The 21,103-nt window shown below is 43.4% G+C and overlaps 1 protein-coding gene across 1 annotated transcript; it reads right to left on the bottom strand.

Annotated features, from left to right (window-relative positions):
• Positions 1-2,538: 2,538 nt before the first annotated feature.
• On the bottom strand, positions 2,539-7,907 carry LOC143436335 (retinol dehydrogenase 7-like). The gene is made up of 4 exons (XM_076920546.1): positions 7,428-7,907; positions 5,316-5,574; positions 3,841-4,004; positions 2,539-3,325 (listed from the first exon to the last, which is right to left on the bottom strand). The coding sequence occupies exons 1-4, from the start codon at positions 7,738-7,740 to the stop codon at positions 3,108-3,110; spliced, it is 954 nt and encodes a 317-aa protein (XP_076776661.1). The 5' UTR covers positions 7,741-7,907; the 3' UTR covers positions 2,539-3,107.
• Between the last annotated feature and the right edge of the window lie 13,196 nt (positions 7,908-21,103).

Genomic DNA, 21,103 nt, shown 5'->3' on the forward strand with positions numbered 1-21,103 from the left:
GTAGAGGCCTTCACAGACTCTCTTGGTACTGAAAGGGAAGGGGAACCCCAGGGAAGCTTTGGGACTGTTTTTATTTACAAAAACTGTTTAAGTTCCCATCATGGGGAGGACACACAGGTTCTTCATTTCTCTCACTTTCCCATCACCTCTTGTAGCAGCTGATGATGAACAGGAAGAGGATAAGTAGGAGGAGAAAAATGAGGAGGAGGAGGAGGAGGAGGAGGAGGAGGAGGAGGAGGAGGAACAGGAGGAGGAGGAGAAGGAACAGGAGGAGGAGGAGGAGAAGGAACAGGAGGAGGAGGAGGAGGAGGAACAGGAGAAGGAAGAGGAAGACCACCACCTAGAGGCTGATGTAAAGGGTGGCAAAACAGGTCAGTGGGGTTACAGGAGAGAAGAAGGAAGAAAAGAAGAAGGAGGAAAAAGAGGAGATGGCAGAAGAGGAGGAAGAGAAAGAGGAGGAAAAGGAAGAAGAGGCTAGGAAGATGGCTGAGTGAATAAACTACTGGCTGCCCAAGAATAAAAATCTGACTGCAATCTCCAGATTGAAGAAGCTAAGAGCACTGTTGTTGCTGCTCTTCTTGATCTGGTGTGGAAGGATGAGCTTACTTTAGTGGGTCACTAATAAGGCAGCACACCCTACTGGTGAGCACTAATATAATGAGAGACAAGGTCTCAAAAACAAGCATATGAACAAATATCTGGACAGTAGTAGCACATAAGGTAGTGACGCACACCTTTAACTCCAACACTTAGGAGGAAGAGGCAGGCAGCTCTCTGTGAGATTGAGGTCAGCCTAATCTATATAGTGAGTTCCAGGATAGCCAGGGCTGCACAGAGATACCTTGTCTCAAAAAAAAAAAAAAAAAAAAAAAAAAAAAAAAAAAAAAACCATCACAAACAAAACACTTACAAATAACAAGCTAAGTTGGGTGTGGTGCTATATAACAATAATGCCAGCCACTCAGAGGCTGGGGCAGGAGGATAAGAAAGTCAAGCTCAGCCAAACTCATGTACCCAGATTTTGTCTCAAAAACAAAACAAGTAAAATTTTAAAACAAACACGATGAATGGCCCTGTAACACAGGGTCTCAATCACTATTTTCTCCTGTGTAAAAGTACTTTTTATTGGCCCATTGGAATTGTTGTCTCTGAGGCTTGCTGTCTCCATCTACTAACCTAAGACTAGTCCTAGAAGGTGCTAGCATCCATACAATCTAATCTAGGCCTAGAAAGTTTTCAGCCACTGATACTTGCTGAACTCTGGTTGGCTGGTTCAACTAAGCTGTTTTGGCTCAAAGTCCTTTTTAAGATGACTGATTCATCAGGCATCTCTGGCTTCTTCTGCATTGCTCTGTTAGGCCTCAAACTATCTCTGTCAATCTGTTTCTAATTTTCTGAATTCTCATTCTCCAAATCATTCTGTTCTCTCTCTCTCTCTCTCTCTCTCTCTCTCTCTCTCTCTCTCTCTCTCTCTCTTTCTGCAACCTATCTCTGTACAACTGTCCCAGTAAAACTGCCTTCTCCTCCCTCTTGGTGCTGCTCCACTCACTCTCAACTCTACTGAACTGTCTCGAAGAACTTTACTGTCTTCCCTTTCTGTACTCTCTTCTTCTATACTGTCTTTCTCTCCGTTAAGTAGCTTCTCTTTAGTCTCTCTTCTCATGGCAGGTGGGCGTATCCTATTCTGTCAAATCTCTCTGATTCATCACTTTGTCTGCCATTCATTTAGACATCACTTTCAAACATGGGTGCTTCCTTCTACAAATTACCTTTACCTTCATTGTTTGGGATTAAAGGTGAGTACTAAGGCTGTACTGTATCCAGCCAGAGGGATTAGAGTGTGTTCTAAGGGCTGAGTCACACCCTAACTAGAAACTGGTTCAAAGATTGTAATCACTTAAACTAGATTTGCCAAAGAAAACATAGTCTTCATTTTAATTCTTAGGGAAGACATTAGAACATCTGGAGAGGTTGCACAGAATGGCATTTTAAGGTTAAACCCAGGACTCTGCTACTATCTGGAAATGTTTTCTGTGCTTATCCCTTACTTGAGAGATAATCCCGACAAACCTACAGGCATACAGAGCAAGGTCTTCGGAAGACAAGTCCAAGAGCCTCTCTGACCCAGGAAGGCAAATTCTGAGCAGAAAGTGAAAGATCAGGATCCAGATATGGTACTGACACCATCCACCAAGAGGCGATAGAAGGCGAGCAGAGGTCAGAGAGCATGAGGAGTGGTACACAGAATATTGAGATGGTGAGCTAGTGAGACTACAGAACAAAACCTGGGTATAGCCAGTATCTCCCAAGGCATCTCCTGGATGCCCATTCTTCTGCTTTATCCTGTGACCCAGAATACTTCAAAATCCTGGGAGGGAAGCAATAGCCACTCTCCTCTGTAGTGGGAAGATTTGAGCAGGTACAGAGGTTAATAATCCAGCTCATTCTTGCTAGCCCTCAGTGAGGCAGTCCCCTCTCCCCTAACTCTGTCTCCCAGTATTCCACACTGCTCAACTAGTTCAAAACACAGGACACGAGTAATCTTTCAACTTTTATTCTGAAAGGAAAGAAATACAAAGAAAGCCATGGTTTTAAGATAATTATTACTGTTGTTGTTGTTGTTGTTGTTGTGTTTTCTATCTTAGCCAGATTCTATCCCACCTGCTAACCACAGCCTGTTGATGCAGCATTAGGGCATGAAGTGCTGGTGGTGGCCCTTCCACCTGACACCATGGAGAAAGATGATTGTGAAGTGGATTCTCTCAATCTTCCATGATGTCATGAGTAGCCAGGCCCATGCACATCATGAGGAAAGGGGCCAGAGGCAAAGCATGTCCTAGGTGTTTACAACTTCTGCAGTTCTGTGGATTCTCAGACTAGACTATGATGAAGCAAGCCTTAGGAAGCTGCCCAACTTCACAGGCTATTGCCAGCCCCCTTATATCACTACTCCTTGGCAGAATTGTTTGGGTCTTTCCTCTGAACTTTACTGGTTTTAAGTAGTATGGAAGCAGAATTATTTCAGTGAATATTGTGAACAATGTGTCCCAGCATCTTTATCAGCCTCGACCCATGCTACTTCCCCAAGTCTGCAAACACATGAAGATTCAGAGTGCTTGGGCAGGCTTTGGAAAATTCCAATAATAAAGGGCATCCACAAGAAATGTGGGCAGGTAGCTCAAAGGAAGAAATAAGACCTTGGCATTCCAACCAGCTGAGTATCGAGTGCGAGGGTGACAGGCAGTCAGAGCGTGCTCCATGCAGTCTGTCACCACAGATAGGTCTTCTGATAATGTGTTCGACCATAACTTTACTGTTTTAAAACCTGTTTAGAATGAGAGATTATTCCAGTTGACTCCACATTCCACTACACCAGTTATGTGACCAACCAAAGAGGGCTTCTCTACAATACATGTCTCCCACACTCAGAAGCCATGCCTAAGTCTAGTCTCTCCCAGTTTCTCAGAAAGGTCTACAACAACTTCAAGGCAACAGCTTTAAGGAAGAGCCAGGCACACTCAGCTACCTGTGTCAGAGGTCAATCTAGCAGAATAGCCTCACATTCTCTCCTCCTGGTGAGAACAAGGCCAAGCTCATGGAAAGTGGTGATCTGATAGCTCCATCCCTGGTTTTACCTTCACCATTATGACAATGACAGGTTAAGAGGAAACAAAGTTCTAGAAACCAGAACCTCTTCATGTGACCAGAATCCCATAGGCTCCCAAGGAAATGAGACTAATGAAGAAAAATAGCCTGGGCCAGACTTTGTCCCAGTAGCAGAAAAGCACAGAAGACTCAGTGGAGGATGAGGCTTGCCTTTGGTTCCTACAGGTCACTTACAGGAGTCTTTAAACTTCTCGCCATAGATCTCCTTGACCTCTGGGGTGGCCTGGTCCCACAGCTTCTCTAAGTTATGTGATAGCCTCTTGACATCAGAGATGTTGGTCTTGAAACCACCAGGCTCTATGATAGCCACCTTCACCCCAAAATAGGAGAGTTCTCTCCTGTAAGACAGCAGTCAAAGGTCATCTAAGACATCAGAGGTCTTTTGCACAAAGTAATACAATTGGCAACACAATGATCCACTGGAGAGAAAAGTTCACAAGTTTTGGGGTCTGGGATGTGCAGCAGATGGGGATGTCACCTGTGGCAAGGGCATCGTCTCTGTGCTTTTGAATGTCACTCCAATGTCACACAGAAGTGGCTTACTGGTCTAAATCTAAATATTCAGTTCTGTGACACAGGTAGGTTGTCCATATACTGTACACAGGGCTCACTAGACTTGCCTAAGTCAGTTCCCCATCACTCTTGAACCTCACCTTTTCCAACTACTGCCTAAGGAAATCTCAAGGCAGTTCCTTTTTGGCTTCCTCAGATGACTTCAGGGGCTACTCTGTGTAGGCAGTCATGGTATCCCACATTTAGAGGTTATTTTGCCTTGCAGCTAGCAGGAAATCTAACTCAGTTTGCTACAGTGGTATAAGGCAGGCAAATTCTGTGTAATGATGTATAATATATAAGATAAAGGCTACAGATTGACATGACATCAGTATGGTATACAAACTTGTCTAGAATCTCAGACCCTCCAAAAGTCACCCTGTGACAATATACCCAGCTGCCAGGGCTAACCTGCCCTTTACTCCAGAATGACACAGCATTAACAGAACTCTGCAAGCAGTCACACTGGGCACAGGCTGCTAACATTTTAACCACGGATGTCTTGTTCTGTTCTCAGTGTTTGACACTTACCTCAGACCCCTGCTGCAAAGCCCTCCAGAAATATGACAAACTAAACTGTCACAATTGCTAGTAATCTCTAAGTCTTGATCATACTCTCTTTCTCTGCTCTCCTCTTCACACTTTCAGTTGTCAGCATTTTTGTTGCTCCTGCTGTTGGTCTTTGTGTTTGTTTATTAGGGTCAAAAATCCCCTTGTTGTGCCAGAATATGGGAATTGTGGATTTTAAACAAGAACTTGGTAAACACTAGGAGGTGGGATGAGTGTGATACTCACACCACCAGGGTATCCCCAACCATAGAAGATGGGACCTATGCTCTTGGCCAATAATGACCCTGGTGTTTCCACAGGGCAGGCCTCCTGAGCAGGACAAGTGTATGTGAACACAGGCCTCAGTCACATGACAAAGGAATGGAGAGTGGTTGCCCAGCTACTGACCACATTACTACAAAGAGGAGAAGGTAGAGAGTACTGCAAACCAGGAGAAAAACACTGTTCATGAAGGGTTCTCCAAGGTTGCAATTAAAATAAAACACCTTGCTGAAGGGTCACCATGGGACCTCATAATCATCTAATACCTGAGGGAGTCCGAGAAGGCCTCTACACCATACTTGGAGATGCAGTAACCTCCTCCAATGGAAGACACTCGACCCCCAGTGCTGGAAACATTCACCACTCGGCCCCTTGCCTTCCTCACTAAGGGCAGCATGTTCAGAGTCACCTCAATCATGCCCAATAGGTTCACATCCAGTACAGTTGCAAAGTCCTGTTTCTTCATCCACTCATTAGGACCGGAGGGGGTGGAAATGCCAGCATTATTGACCAGACCCCAGAGTCCTGGGAACAGTGGGAAGAAGAAAGAATCATGGGACTAGTTTTAACTAAAATTCACATTCCACAGAGTAAGGTAAGACCATTCATACAGGCATTGGATGGAGAGTGAACAAATAACAGCATACTGTCAGCAGGGTTGTTGCATCCCATCCAGGAAGAAACGGCTCACAGTGTGGATACCTTCCTCTTCTTTTGATTCTTGACAGGTTGGCTTTCTGCTCAACAAACACCCACCTCATGTTTGCCAATAGCAAGGATGGAGATCCAAGACATATTATGCCTCTGGAGGGATGCGTGGAAAGTATGTTTACATCTTACAGATTTTAATATTTTTGCAGAGGAGGAAGCAGAAGAGAAGACGAATGAAAATGAGGTGAGGGGTGGATAAAAGAAGAAAGGAGAAGCTAGTATTCTAATGGAACTTGAGACACATGAACTAAAGGTCCTGCTGCATTTGTACTTTGAAGAAAGTCGGCCTTGGCAGGCTCAGCATCAACACTGAATGGTCTATCAAACATGACGCCTTATATTCTAAAAAGAAGAAACTGAGAGAAGGGTGTGAAAGAAGGGTGATAGAGGAACCAGACAGGAGAATGTGTGGCTGGGGAGAAGGTGTGGCTGGGGAGAAGGTGTGGCTGGGGAGAAGGTGTGGCTGGGGAGAAGGTGGGCTGGGTGGTTGTAACACAGATATATTGTACTTGTGTATGAATTATCAAAAATTAAATAAAAAGTTTTTTAAATATATTGAGCAACTTTCCTGAGGTGTTTGCAAAACACAAAAACAGGACGATAGACAAGGAGACATTTTTACAAACAGTAATGATAATGAAAGAAAAGAAAGAAGACTGTGCCGAGGATGCCGGGACACAGCCCCAAGATATATTTAATTCTTTTTTAATTTTTTATTGGATAGTTTATTTACATTTCAGATGTTATCCCTTTACCCCATTCTGCCCTTCCACCCAGAAACCCCCTATCTCATCCCCCCACCTCCTGCTTCTATGAGGATGTCCCCCACCTATTCCCCAACTCCCAACTCCTCACATATTTAAATTCTTGAAGTTGTGTTAAGGGTTGTTTCAAAATTGCTGACCATCATTATTTGAAGAAATGATCTTGAAGTAGTAAAATTAATCATTTTTAAGTGAAAACAATTCACATATTTTTAACCCTGTATAAAATTAAAATGTGTACAAATTTTATGTCAAGATAGTAAGAATAGAGGTTAATTTTGTTTTAATTTTATGATCCACAGTGTTGTGAACAAGAATCATATTTTCAATTTTTTCTTTAAATTTCTATTGAATCAAGGTTCTTCTTTTGCCCATAATAATTAATGAAGAAATAGCAACCCCCTTCCTAGTATTTAGACTCCAAAGTCAGTCCTTAAGCTGGTCTTGCCTGCTCTGTGCACAGAACAATCATGTCTCCCTTCACAGAGGACACAGCTGACAGGTAAGAGCAGGTATGCTGCTGACTCAGGAGATCCACTGCAGCATGGCTCCAGAGGTCCTGCACACACGGCACAGGGCCAAGTCCAATCCTCTGCTCAGGAAGGGACCCTGTGCTAACCTGGCTCTTGGCATCCAGCAATCTAGATTTTCTGTATAGAAAAGATGACAGAGCAGAGACAGGGATGTGAGAGGGTAAGTCCTCACCAGGGCACCTTATGGCCAAGGCCACAGGACTTGGGAGACAGATGGTAGAGCCTAAAGAGAGGACAGAGAGATCAGATGATATGCTGGGTTACTTCAAGGCCCCCAACTCCACTAAAGATCTTGCCGAGGAATATGAAGGGGAGGCTCCTTTCAAACAGGGAGATAAACTGAAAACACAAATATGAATCTCAATGGTACCTCTGTTCCCAACACGCTCCTTCACCCACTGAGTGGCTGCCACAATACTCTCTGTCTTGGTGACATCAAGGATCACTGTCTCCAGCCTCTCAGATGTCTTGCTTCTCAGCTGCTTGGCTCCTTCCTCCTTCCGACATGCAGCCAGCACCCTCATGCCTCTTCTGTCCAGCTGTCTGGCCAGCAGGTTCCCAAAGCCTGAGCCACAGCCCGTGATGAAGACATACTTGTCATGGAGATGGCTCACCACCTGCCTCTCCCTGAAAAATTGCAGGATTGTCCACAGGCCCACCAGTGCCACCAGGTAGAGCCACATGGCTTATAAAAGACAAGCAGAGAGAGATACTCTGAGTCAAAATGAGCCTGGAAGCCTTGCACAAGATGTAGGCTGCTATGATATTCTTCTCTGACCACTGTTTCTGGGTTCTGATATCTCAATGCCCTTTGGCTCTCCCTATCTTGCTGCCAAAAGAAACTCCTCTGACAATTAAATAACACAGGTCTATTCCCTTAAGCTCTTTGATCCTGGACCCATGTGGGAATACAGGTGTATGTCATTACACAGGCCCCATGGCCAGTCCCAGGTTCCCCTTGTATCTCTGCATCTTGCACACTGGAGTCACAAACCAGGACAATGTGAACATAATGAGAATCTTAGGACACCTGCACTTAGACTCAGGACAACTACAGGAGGGGACAGGGAGAGCTGGTGCCCTCCTAATACAGCAGCTCCTGGGAAGGTAGAAGGGTCAGCCCCAAACATGGAAGGCTGACCTCAAAGGAACACAAGGTGATGGGGCTGGGATCCCAGACACATCATGACTCCCAGAGTTGATATGGGGAAGAAAATGACTTTCCCCTCAAGAGGCCCTCCTTGTAAGTTGTTACCCTTGTTTGTTCTTGTCAACTAACACAAGTGAGGAAGAATCTCTCCTGAGAACATGCTTGCACTGGATTGCCCACAGACAACTCATCCATGGGGCCATCTTCTTGGTCGCTAATGGACAGAGGAAGGTCCAATCCCCTATGTGGGAATAACATTCGTAATTCCCAGGTCACCCCTGGACAGGTGATCCTGGGCCGTGTAAAAAGTAGACTGAAGCTGACTGAAACAGCTACAGAGGTCCAAAAGAAAACATTGGACAGAGCTTGGGGACTCTTATGGAAGAATTGGGGGAAGGATCAAGCAGATGGCCCCAGAGGGGATAGGAACTCCACAGGAAGATCAACAGAGACAACGAACCTGGACCCTGGAGGCTCTCAGAGACTGAAACACCAACCGAAGGGCAACTGTGAACTGGATGTAGGTCCCCAGCACATATGATGGTTACCACTTTCTAACCCAGCTTGCATGAATCAAAGTAGTCTTATTGCTCTCAAATCCAGAAATGGCTTTATATTCCAGGGTAGGAAGATAACGTGTGTGTGTGTGTGTGTGTGTGTGTGTGTGTGTGTGTGTGTGTGTGTGATGTGTCTTTCTCCCCCTACCCCAACCTCCGTCTCCCTCTCTTGTAACCCAGGACCTCATTTTTAGTAGTCCAGGCTTGCCTTGAGTTCATAGGGTTCCACCTGCATCAGCTTTCCAGAATTCCTGTTACAGGAGTGAGCTGTCATGAAAAGGTCTTCCTCTGTTTGAAAGAACAGCATGGACAATGTTCTTTGAATGAACTCCACAGGAGCATTTGGAGACTCTTGGCTCCTTTACATCTTATCTTGGTCATCCTGTTTTTTAAGACTCCAATGTTGGAACTAACACCCATTGTAAGTTTTACAATGAATTGCTTGAAGTGTTGCAATGTACTCCATTATCATGTGTAATGTTAGCATTTGTATCTAGTGTTCAAATAAAAATTGACAGCAAGGCATGATGGCACACCCTCATGATACCAGCACTGGAGACATTAAAGCAATATAGGGAAGGAGGAAGCCCTGCATGAGTGTTTTTCTCGGTGAATCTGTACTGTTGGCCAGGTACTGCCATGACAAGGTAGAGGCCTCAACCCCTTGGGAACTGGTACAGCTTTTCTCTATATGGGCCAGGCTCAGAATTGGCAAAGCCTTCTTCCACTGGCCAAAGTTCAGGGGTTGGTGGATGATTGACCAGTGTGTAAATACTAGCAACTGCAGCTTCCGCCTTCTGGAAGTTTCCAGCCTGAGACAGCTTCCTTTAGACAGGACTAGCTGGCCCCTCCCCCTTGCTGTTCATGATTTAGGGGCTGAGGTTGCAGCTGAGGTAGCTGAGGACTCTCAGTGCTGACACAGGGCGCCTGATGCCATCTTTTCTCTACATGTCTTTGTCTGTCTGTTCTTTCTCCATTCTTCACCTGCACTAGTCAGGTTCAAGGTGTCAAGCCTGTCATTTCATGGCAGGGAAATGTTCCCCAAACTCCATTTAATAATGTTGCTTTCTGGGAATCTGTGTTAAAAAAAAATCCGACAAGGGTTAGTCAAATTTATTTATGGTGATTACAACTCAAGATGGAGGGCTGGCAAAATGGCTAATGGGATCTCTAATGGAATCTGATTCCCTTTTCTACTGTGTCTTAAGAAAGCTAGTCATAGGCACTGCTCATAGACATAAAATTTCAAGAAAACAAACAACTCAAGATGGCTGTAGTTATGACAGTCTGATTCTACCAGGGGAAAGGGCATCTTGAGGAGGTGGAAGTCTGTATTTTTCCCTTCCTTCCCCCCCCCCCCATTTTTTTTTTTTTTTTTTTTTTTTTTTTTTTTTTTTTTTTTGCTAAGGAAGTCAGACTTCCTCTCTAGAGACTCTACTTCCTCTTTCTATGAAGTTAATCTGCAGCTAGGTCACTAAAGCCTTCTTGCCTTCTCCTTTGTCTCTCCTGCAGCTCATGGGAAAATGACCTGTTTCTGAGAAGGATTCTAAGCCTAATGAGAAAAATCTAGATTCAGAGAGGATGTTTTTCTCTTAAATGTGAGTTTGGGGTAGGGTGGGGGAAGGGAACTGGGAACTGAGCCCAGGATGTCACTGATGAGCTATATCACCAGATTTCTAGAGAAGAAAGGAAAAAAACTTCATTGTGAGACGAGGTCCTGCTGCCCTGCTATGAGACAAGGTCCTGCTGCCCTGCAGAATGACCTTAACTTTGTGGTTTTCTGGATCCACCTCTGAAGTAGCTCACAGTACAGCTGTGCCCCACTAGGCACAGGTGGCTATAAATGCATTTTTATACCTCCTCCTGGTTATTAATAGCAACTGCCTTTGTTCAGAAAGTCCCTGTTTCCATGCTGCTGGCTGGCCCCCGAGACTTTAATTGGAGCCTGTAACTTGGTTAGGGCAGAGAAATTGTTGTGAATTATGTAGGTATAGGTTCTCAGGTGGGCAGAGGAGGTGTAAGAAATCAAGAAGGTTTTGCTGAATAATGAGCTGTGTTTCCTTTGGGAGCAGGACAGGAAATAGCCAAGAACATTTGTCTATCAGAATAGTAAAGCAATTCAAAGAACTAAGGTGGGACAAAAATAAATTCCAGAAGGCCAGTATTCAGGGAGGAAACTGAGGATGCCATGCCAAAGCCTACAGAATGCCCTGCCAACCACAGCCCTCACTGCCCACAGTTTTTCAAGTCTGAGCAGCAGTCAGGTACATTTTGATTCAGAGTTTGGAGCCTGTTCTCTTTGAAACCTTCTGGCTGTAGCTGGTGGCCATAGTGGGCCTGTGGAATTCATACAGTAAGATGCAGGTGTTGGTGAGCCACACCTAAACAAGCAAGACTTCATCGTGGGCTGGGACCCAACTCTGGGGTCTGCTGGCCAGACAGCTACATGAGGGTGTGGGCTGAACATCTAATCTGATGAGAAAGCAGCTGAGCAGCAGAGGAACAGGACCTCAGAAGTACTGGAGACTGAGCATGGCTATAGTCTCTAAAGAGTGAAGGAATGAGTGTAGGGATGGGGGTAGGGGGAGTCAGAGATACTACCCACATACCTGTCTGCATCTTGTCTCTGTGTGAAGGATTTGATCTTTACTGGCAAGATTTCTCAAAGATCTGAGAAGCCTGGGAGGGGGAGCACAACAGAAAAAAAAATAATAAAACAAAATGAAAACTGCTTCCTTTCCTCACCCACAAGATGTGATGAACCTGGGAGGTGGGAGGCTGGCAGGTCAGTACTGTTTGGGGTCCAGGCAAGAATTGAAGCACCTTTCCTGCTGAGGAAGAGAACCGAGGTGTGAGGAGGTAGCCCGAGCAAGGCCTACTGATCCAGTAGATGTGTTTGACATATAGAGAGGTGTTATTGGTGCCTTGGGACAGACCAGAGAGAGGAGAAAATGCCATATCTCTGCAGCAATACACAAACATTCCCACAAATAACATCACTGCGGTTTTTATCCCCAAGGGCCATGCTTTCTGGCTCCCAGGGCTTTCTCATCAACCCAGGTCCTACATTATGTGTGGACCAGATTTTGTTTCTTCTTATTATTCTGTATAATGCATCCCTTTCCTCATGCACACCACAGGACTCTCCCTTTGGAGTGCATCAGTGTTGGCCATAATGGAGATTGGCTTCTTCGAAAAGGACATAACCAACACAGTGAGCCATGTGGGAACCTTCCAGGATGCAGGAAACAGGGTCAACCTGGAAGCCAAGGGATCTCTGGATGCCGAGGACAAGGTCAGCCTGGAAGCCAAGGGATTTCTGGGAGATGTTTCTGGCATTTGTGACTGAGCAGCACATACTTGGAAGAGATCTCTGCCTAGAGTTCTGTCCAGAGCCCCCATTGTCATCTTTGTCATTACCATGGTCCATCCTTCTGGCTTTGCTTGCATTCACAAAACATGGGTGTTTATGCCTCTCAGATGTGTCGTGGCCATGGTCACTTCTTTAAAATGCCCGGGTGTATCGGAATTATGACCACTATTTTGTCTAAGACCTACTGTGGGGAGCCGACAAAAGACAACTATCATCTTTGCAGCCATCTTGAGCCATATACTCTGACAAGAGATATGTTTTCAACAGCCTACAATAGCTGAGCACACTCTGATAACATCTTGTTTAATATACCCAGGATTTTCCCTTGGGTGTGTGTGACTTAAAGGTGTGACTTAAAAGTGTGACTTAAAAGTGTGACTTAAAAGTGAGACATATAAAAGGCAAGAGACAGACAGAAGAGGGTCTGGATACTTGGAACTTGGAGGCACTAGGGACTAGGAACTGGGGACTAGGAACTCAAAACTTGGGACTTCAACTAGGAACAAGAAACTTGGAAAGTGCTTCTCTCCCAGATCAGAGGCCTGGTGCAGACCCCTGCCTGATCTGCTGCTATGTGGACACTGGATCCTTCCTGAGACATCCTAGAGTGTCCACTGAACCAAGAGCGGCAGGATACCACTCCCCTCTTGCTTCTCTCCAGGGTCTAAGGCCTGGCACAGACCCCTGCCTGGTCTGCTCCTGAGTGGACACTGGATCCTTCCTGAGACATCCTAGAGGGTCCACTGAACCCAGAGTGGTAGGGAAGAACACCCACACACTGCCCTATGCCCATAGCTGGGTGCAGGGAGCACTCAGATCCCAGCAGACACCCAAACTCTGCCCCTGTGGAATACCACTCCCTTTCCACCCCTCTCTCGGATCTGAGGCCTGGTGCAGCCCCCCACCTAGTCTGCTCCTGTGTGGACACTGGATCCTGAGACATCCTAGAAGGTTCACTGAACCCAAAGCATCAGACAAACAACTGAACTCAGAGTGACAAACAACATCCGAGAGGAGCCACTGTACTCAGAGCAGTGGATGCCTTATCCTGAGACATCCTAGAGGAGACACTGCACCCAGAACAGCAGACACCTAGCTGGTCTGCTACCTTGAGACACCATATCCTGAGACATCCTAGAGAAACCACTGTGCTCAGAGCAGCTGGAGCTCAGGATTAAAAGATCACAGAGACATCTGGACTCAGAGGAAATCAGACACAGGCAAGATAACTGGAAAGGCAGGCTCCAGTCAAAGACAATGAGTACAGTTAGCACTAGAGTTAAACAGACGGCAAAAGGCAAGTGCAAGAACGTAAGCAACAGAATCCAAACTTGCATGTCATCATCAGAACCCAGTTCCCCCATCATAGCAAGCCCTGAACAGCCCATCACACCAGAAAAGCAGGATTCAGAATTAAAATCACATCTCATGACAATGAAAGAGGACGTTAAGAAGGACATAAATAACACCCTCAAAGAGTTTAAGGAGAACACAAGTAGACAGGTAGAAGCCCTTAAAGAGGAAACACAAAAATCCTTTAAAGAATTGCAAGAAAACACAACCAAACAGGTGAAGGAATTAAACAAAACCATCCAGGATCTAAAAATGGAAGTAGAAACAATAAAGAAATCACAAAGGGAGACTACCCTGGAGATAGAAAACCTAGGAAAAAGATCAGGAGTCATAGACACAAGTATCACCAACAGAATACAAGAGATAGAAGAGAGAATCTCATGTGCAGAAGATACCATGGAAAACATTGACACAACTGTCAAAGAAAATGCAAAATACAAAGAAAGCTACTAACCCAAAACATCCAGGAAATCCAAGACACAATTAAAAGGCCAAACATAAGGATAATAGGTATAAATGAGAGTGAAGATTCACAACTTAAAAAAATGAGTAAATATCTTCAACAAAATTATAGAGGTAAACCTTCCTAACCTACAGAAAGAGATGTCCATAAAAATACAAGAAGCTTACAGAACTTTAAATAGTCTAGACCAAAAAAGAAATACCTCCCACCACATAATAATCAAAACATCAAATGTACAAAAAAAATTACTAAAAGCAGTAAGGGAAAAACATAAAGTAACATATAAAGGCAGACCTATAAGAATTATACCACACTTCTAACCAGAGACTATAAAAGCCAGAAGATCCTGGACTGATATGATACACACACAAAGAGAACACAAATGCCAGCCCAGACTACTGTACACAGCAAAACTCTCAATCAATATTGAAAAAGAAACCAAAATATTCCATCACAAAACCAAATTTACACAATATCTTACCACAAATCCAGCAGTTCAAAGGATAATTGGTGGAAAACTCCAACACATTAAGGGAAACTACAACCTAGGAAAAGCAAGAAAGTAATCTTCCAACAACCCTAAAACAAGATAGCTACACAAACATAACTCCACGGCCATAACAAAAATAACGGGAAGCAACATTTATTTTTCCTTAATATCTCTTAATATCAATGGACTCTATTCTCAATAAAAAGACATAGACTATAAGACTGGATACATAAACACAACCTAGCATTTTGCTGCATACAGGAAATGCACTTCTGTGAAAAAGACAAACACTACCTCAGAGTAAAAGGATGGAAAACAATCTTCCAAGCAAATGGTCCCAAAAAACAAGCTGGAGTAGCGATTCTAATATCAAATAAAATCCATTTTCAACCAAAAGTAATCAAAAAAGATAAGGAAAGACACACTTCATATTCATCACAGGAAAAATGCACCAAGAGGAACTCACAATTCTGAACACCTATGACCCAAATGCAAGGGTGCCCACATACATAAAGGAGACTACTAAAGCTTAAAGCATACATTGAACCTCACACAATAACAGTAGGGGATTTCAACACTGCACTCTCAGCAATGGACAGATCATGAAAACAAAAACTAAACCAAGACACAATGAGACTAACACAAATTATGAACCAATTTGACTTAACTGATATCTATAGAATATTTCACCCTAAAACAAAAGAATATAACTTTTTTCTCAGTACCTCATGGTACTTTCTCCAAAATAGACCATATAATTGGTCACAAAACAGGCCTCAACTGTCAAAAAAAAAAAAAAAAAAAAACAGGCCTCAACAGATACAAAAAGATTGAAATAATCCTTTGTACACTATCAGACCACCATGGACTAAAGCTGGTCTTTAATAATGACAAAAATAATGGAAAGCCCACATACACATGGAAATTGAACAATGCTCTACTCAATGATGACTTGGTCAAGGAAGAAATAAAGAAAGAAATTAAAGACTTTTTAGAACTTAATGAAAATGAGGACACATCATATCAAAACTCATGGGAATCCATGAAAGCAGTACTAAGAGGAAAAGTCATAGCTCTAACTGCCCACAAAAATAAACTGGAAAGAGCATACACTAACAACTTGATACCAAACCTGAAAGCATTAGAACAAAAAGAAGCAAATACACCCAAGAAGAGTAGATAGCGGGAAATAATCAAACTCAGGGCTGAAATCAACCAAATTAAAAAAGAAAGAACTATACAAAATATCAACAAAACCAGGAGCTGGTTCTTTGAGAAAATCAAGATAGACAAACCCTTAGCCAGACTAACCAAAGAGCACACAGACAGTACTCAAATTAATAAAATCAGAACTGAAAAAGGAGACATAACAACAGAAACAGGAAATTTACAAAATCGTCAGATTCTACTTAAAGGCCTATACTCAACAAAATTGGAAAATCTGAATGAACTGGACAATTTTATAGATAGATACCAAGGATCAAAATTAAAACAGGAGGAGATAAACCATCTAAAAAGTCCCATAACCCCTAAAGAAATAGAAGCAGTTATTAAAAGTCTCCCCACCAAAAAAAGTCCGGGACCAGGTGGTTTTAGTGCAGAATTCTATCAGACCTTCCATGAAGACATAATACCAATTCTCTTCAAACAATTCCACAGAATAGAAACAGAAGGAACAGTACCCAATGTGTTCTATGAAGCTACAATTATGCTCATACCTAAACCTCACAAACACCCAACAAAGAAAGAGAACTACAGACCAATCTCTCTTATGAATATTGATGCAAAAATACTCAATAAAATCCTCGCAAACCGAATCCAAGAACACAACAAAACAATCATTTATCATGATCAAGTAGGCTTTATCCCAGGAATGCAGGGATGGTTCAATATTCAGAAATACATCAATGTAGTCCACTACATAAATAAACTCAAAGAAAAAAAACACATGATCATCTCACTAGATGCTGAAAAAGCATTTGATAAAATTCAACACCCCTTCATGTTAGACATCTTGGAAAGATCAGGAATTCAAGGCCCTTACCTAAACATAGTAAAAAATATATATACAGCAAGCCAGTAGTCAACATCAAACTAAATGGAGAGAAACTGGAAGCAATCCCACTAAGATCAGGAACCAGACAAGGCTGGCCATTCTCCCGCTACTTATTCAATATAGTACTGGAGGTCCTAGCCAGAGCAATTAGACAACAAACAGAAGTCAAAGGGATACAAATAGAAAAGGAAGAAGTCAAAATTTCACTATTTGCAGATGATATGATAGGTAGTATGCATAAGTGACCCTAAAACTTCCACCAAAGAACTCCTAAACCTGATAAACAACCTCAGCACAGTGGCTGGATATAAAATCAACTCAAATAAATCAGTAGCCTTCCTCTATTCAAAGGATAAACAGGCTGGGAAAGAAATTATGGAAAAGACACCCTTCACAATAGCCACAAATAAAATAAAATATCTTGGAGTGAATCTAACCAAGCAAGTAAAAGATCTGTGTAACAAGAACTTCAAGTCTCTGAAGAAAGAAATCGAAGATCTCAGAAGATGGAAAGATCTGCCATGCTCTTGGATTGGCAAGATTAATTTAGTAAAAAAAAATTGCCATCTTGCCAAAAGCAATCTATAAATTCAATGCAATCCCATCAAAGTTCCAAATCAATTCTTCATAGAGATAGAAAGAGCAATTTGCACATTCATTTGAAGTAACAAAAAACCCAGGATAGCGAGAACTATTCTCAACAATAAAAGAACTTCTGGGGGAATCACCATCCCTGACCTCAAACTGTACTATATGGCAATAGTAATGAAAACTGCGTGATATTGGAACAGAGACAGGCAGTAAGATCAGTCGAATAGAACTGAAGATCCAGAAATTAACCCACACACCTAAGATCTCTTGATCTTTGACAAAGGAGCAAAATCATCCAGTGGAAAAAGAATAGCATTTTCAGCAAATGGTGCTGGTTCAACTGGAGGTCGACATGTAGAAGAATGCAAATCAATCCTTTCTTATCTCCTTGTACAGAGCTCAAGTCCAAGTGGATAAAAGACCTTCACATAAAACCAGATACGTGGAAACTAATACAAGAGAAGGTGGGGAAGACACTCAAATACCTAGGCACAGAGGAAAAGTTCCTGAACAGAACACCAATGGCTTATGCTCTAAGATCAAGAATTGACAAATGGGACCTCATGAAACTGCAAAGCTTCTGTAAGGCAAAGGACATTGTCAATAGGATAAAATGGCAACCAACAGATTGGGAAAAGATTTTTACCAATCCTACATCTGATAGAGGACTAATATCCAAGATATACAAAGAACTCAAGAAATTATACTCCAGACAACCAAATAACCCTATTTAAAAATGGGGTACAGAGCTAAACAAAGAATTCTAAACAGAGGAAACTCAAATGGCCTAGAAGCACCTTAAGAAATGCTCAATATCCTTAGTCATCAGAGAAATGCAAATCAAAACAACCCTGAGATACCACTTCACACCAGTCAGAATGGCTAAGATCAAAAACTCAGGTGATAGTAGATGCTGGTGAGGATGTGGAGAAAGAGGAACACTCCTCCATTGTTGGTGGGATTGCAAGCTGGTACAACCACTCTGGAAATCAGTCTGGTGGTTCCTCAGAAAACTGGACATAGCATTACCTGAGGATCCACCTCTACCACTCCTGGGCATATACCCAGAAGATGCTCCAACATATAACAAAGACATATTCTCCACTCTGTTCATAGCAGTCTTATTTAGAATAGCCAGAAGCTGGAAAGAACCAAGATGTCCCTCAACAGAGGAATAGATACAAAAAAATGTGGCACATTTACACAATGGAGTATTACTCAGCTATTAAAAATAATGAATTCGAGAAATTGTTAGGTAAATGGATGGAACTAGAAATTATCATCCTGTGTGAGTTAACCCAATCACAAAAGAACACACATGGTGTTTACTCACTGATAAGTGGATGTTAGCCAAAAGCTTGGAACAGTAAAGACTCAACTCACAGACCACATGAAGCTCATGAAGAAGGAAGACAAAGTGGGGATGCCTCAGTCCTACTTAAAAGAAGTAACAAAAATACTCAAGGGAGCAAATATGGAAACAAAACGTGGGACAGAAACTGAAGGAGGGGCCACCTGGAGACGATTCCACCTGGGTATTCATCCCATGTACAGTCACCTAAGCTAGACACTGATGTGGATGGCTGTAAGTACATGATGACAAGAAACTGATATAGCTGTCTTCTTAGAGGTCTGCCAGAGACTGACATATTTAGAGGCAGATGCTCACAGCTAACCATGAACTGATCAAAGGTTTCCCAATAGTGAAGTTAGAGAGAAGACTGAAGGAGCTGAAAGTGATTGTGACCCCATGAGGAGAGCAACAATACCAACCAACCAGAGCTCCCCAAGGTCTAAACCACCAGCCTGGGAGCACATAGGGAGGGGCCCGTGACTCCAACTGTATATGGAGGAAAGATGGCCTTGTCAGGCATAGGTGGGAGAGAAGATTCTTGGTCCTATGCAGGACGAACACCGAGTTGGGGGAAATGTGAGGGTTGGGAGGTGGGAGTGGAAGGGGGTAGTTGGGGGCACAGCCTCAAAGAAGCATGAGGAGGGGGAATGGGATAGGAGGTTTCTGGGTGGTGAGGGGAAGTGGGGTAAGAGGATAAAATCTGAAATGTAAATATAATACCCAATAAAAAATAAAAAAAATTAAAAAAAAAAAGAAACTTGGAAAGAGAGAAAAGAGACTTGAGAATAAACGGGACTGAATCACAGTCTGTCTGGTCTCCATTCTTCATGTCCACCCTCACTCTCTCTCTTGCTAAACCCTGACCTGTGGACCAGAGCAACAGTATGAGCTGGGACAATTTAACCCCCAAAGCTTAGGGCACTGCGGGCTCTGACAATTTAGCCCCCAAAGTTTGGAGCAGTGTGGGCTTTAACAATTTTGACCCCCAAGCTTTTGGCAGTGTGGGTTCCAACATTTGGCAAAGCGGTCCTCAACAGACTGGTCCATGACAGTGAACCACTAGACTAGATGTTGGGACTTAATAAGGTGCACATCTCACAGAGGGCCACAACAAATGAAAGAAGTAAGGTAGGTTCTTGTAGAAGCTGATGATGAAGTGGAGGAGAAAGAGGAGGAAGAATAAGAAGAGGAAAAAGAGGAGGAGGAGGAGGAGGAGGAAGAGGATAAGGAGGAGGAGGAGGAGGATAAGGAGGAGGAGGAGGAGGATAAAGAGGAGGAGGAGGAGGAGGATAAGGAGGAGGAGGAGGAAGAGAACGAGGAGTAGGAAGAAGGGTGCCACCTAAAGGCCAATGTGGAGGGTGTTAGGAACAGGTCAGTGGGGTGACAGGAGAGGAGGAAAATGAGGAGGAAGAAGAGGATGAGGAAGAGGAGGGAAAGGAAGAAGGGGCTAGGAAGAAGGCTGAGTGAGTAAACTACTGTATGCCCAAAAATAAAAACCTGACTGCAATCTCCAGATTGGAGAAGCTAAGAGCACTGTTGTTGCTGCTCTGGTATGGTGGGGATGAGCAGACTTTAGGGACTCACTAATCAGGCAGCACACCCTACTGGTGAGCACTAATATAATGAGAGACAAGGTCTCAGAAACAAGCATATGAACAAATAGCTGGGCAGTAGTAGCACATGAGGTAGTGACACACACCTTTAACCCCAGCACCCGGGAGACAAAGGCAGGCAGCTCTCTAAATTTGAGGTCAGCCTAATCTATATAGTGAGTTCCAGGACAGCCAGGGCTGCACAGAGATACCCTGTCTCAAAAAACCCAACACAAACAAAACACTTACAAATAACAAGCTAAGTTGGCTGTGGTGCTATATATCAATAATGCCAACCACTCAGAGGCTGGGGCAGGAGGACAAGAAAGTCAAGCTCAGCCAAACTCATGTACCCAGATTCTGTCTTAAAACCAAAACAAGTAAAATTTTAAAATAAACACAATGAATGGCCCTGTAACACAGGGTTTCAATTTCTGTTTTCTCCTATGTAAAAGTACTTTTTGTTAGGTTGTTGGAATTGTTGTCTCTGAGGCTTACTGCCTCTGTCTGCTAATCTAAGACTAGTCCTGGAAGGTGCGAGCATCCATACAATCTAATCTAGGCCTAGAATGTTTTCAGCCTCTGATGCTTACTGAACTCTGGCTGGCTGGTTCAACTCACCTGTTCTGGCTCAAACTCCTTTCTAAGATGACTGATCCAATCAGGCATCTCTGGGCTTCTTCTGAATTGCTCTGTTAGGCCTCAAACTATCTCTGTCAGTCTGTTTCTAATATTCAAACTCCTCATTCTCCAGCTCATTCTGTTCCCACTGTCTCTGTCTCTGTCTCTCACTTTCTCTCTGCAACCTGTACAACTGTCCCAGTAAAACTGCCTTCTCCTCCCTCTTTGTGCTGCTCCACTCACCCTCTCAACTCCACTGAACTGTCTCCATGAACTCTACTGCCTTCCTGTTCTGTACTCTCTTCTTCTGTACTATCTTTCTCTCCATTAAGTAGCTTCCCTTTTGTCTCTCTTCTCATGGCAGGTGGGCATATCCTATTCTGCCAAATCTCTCTGATTCATCACTTTGCCACTCATTTAGACATCACTTTCAAACATGGGTGCTT

This window comes from Arvicanthis niloticus, chromosome 22 (assembly GCF_011762505.2).
Source record: "Arvicanthis niloticus isolate mArvNil1 chromosome 22, mArvNil1.pat.X, whole genome shotgun sequence".
Taxonomy (NCBI): domain Eukaryota; kingdom Metazoa; phylum Chordata; class Mammalia; order Rodentia; family Muridae; genus Arvicanthis; species Arvicanthis niloticus.

What these genes read in the sequence shown, in the direction of transcription:
- LOC143436335 (XM_076920546.1), bottom strand. Translation starts at nt 7,740, where the DNA reads ATGTGGCTCTACCTGGTGGCACTGGTGGGCCTGTGGACAATCCTGCAA. An exon ending in GCCTTCTCGGACTCCCTCAG is followed by an intron (nt 4,005 to 5,315) that starts GTATTAGATGAT and finishes GCTGTCTTACAG; the next exon opens with GAGAGAACTCTCCTATTTTG. An exon ending in CGAGAAGTTTAAAGACTCCT is followed by an intron (nt 3,326 to 3,840) that starts GTAAGTGACCTG and finishes CATTCTAAACAG; the next exon opens with GTTTTAAAACAGTAAAGTTA.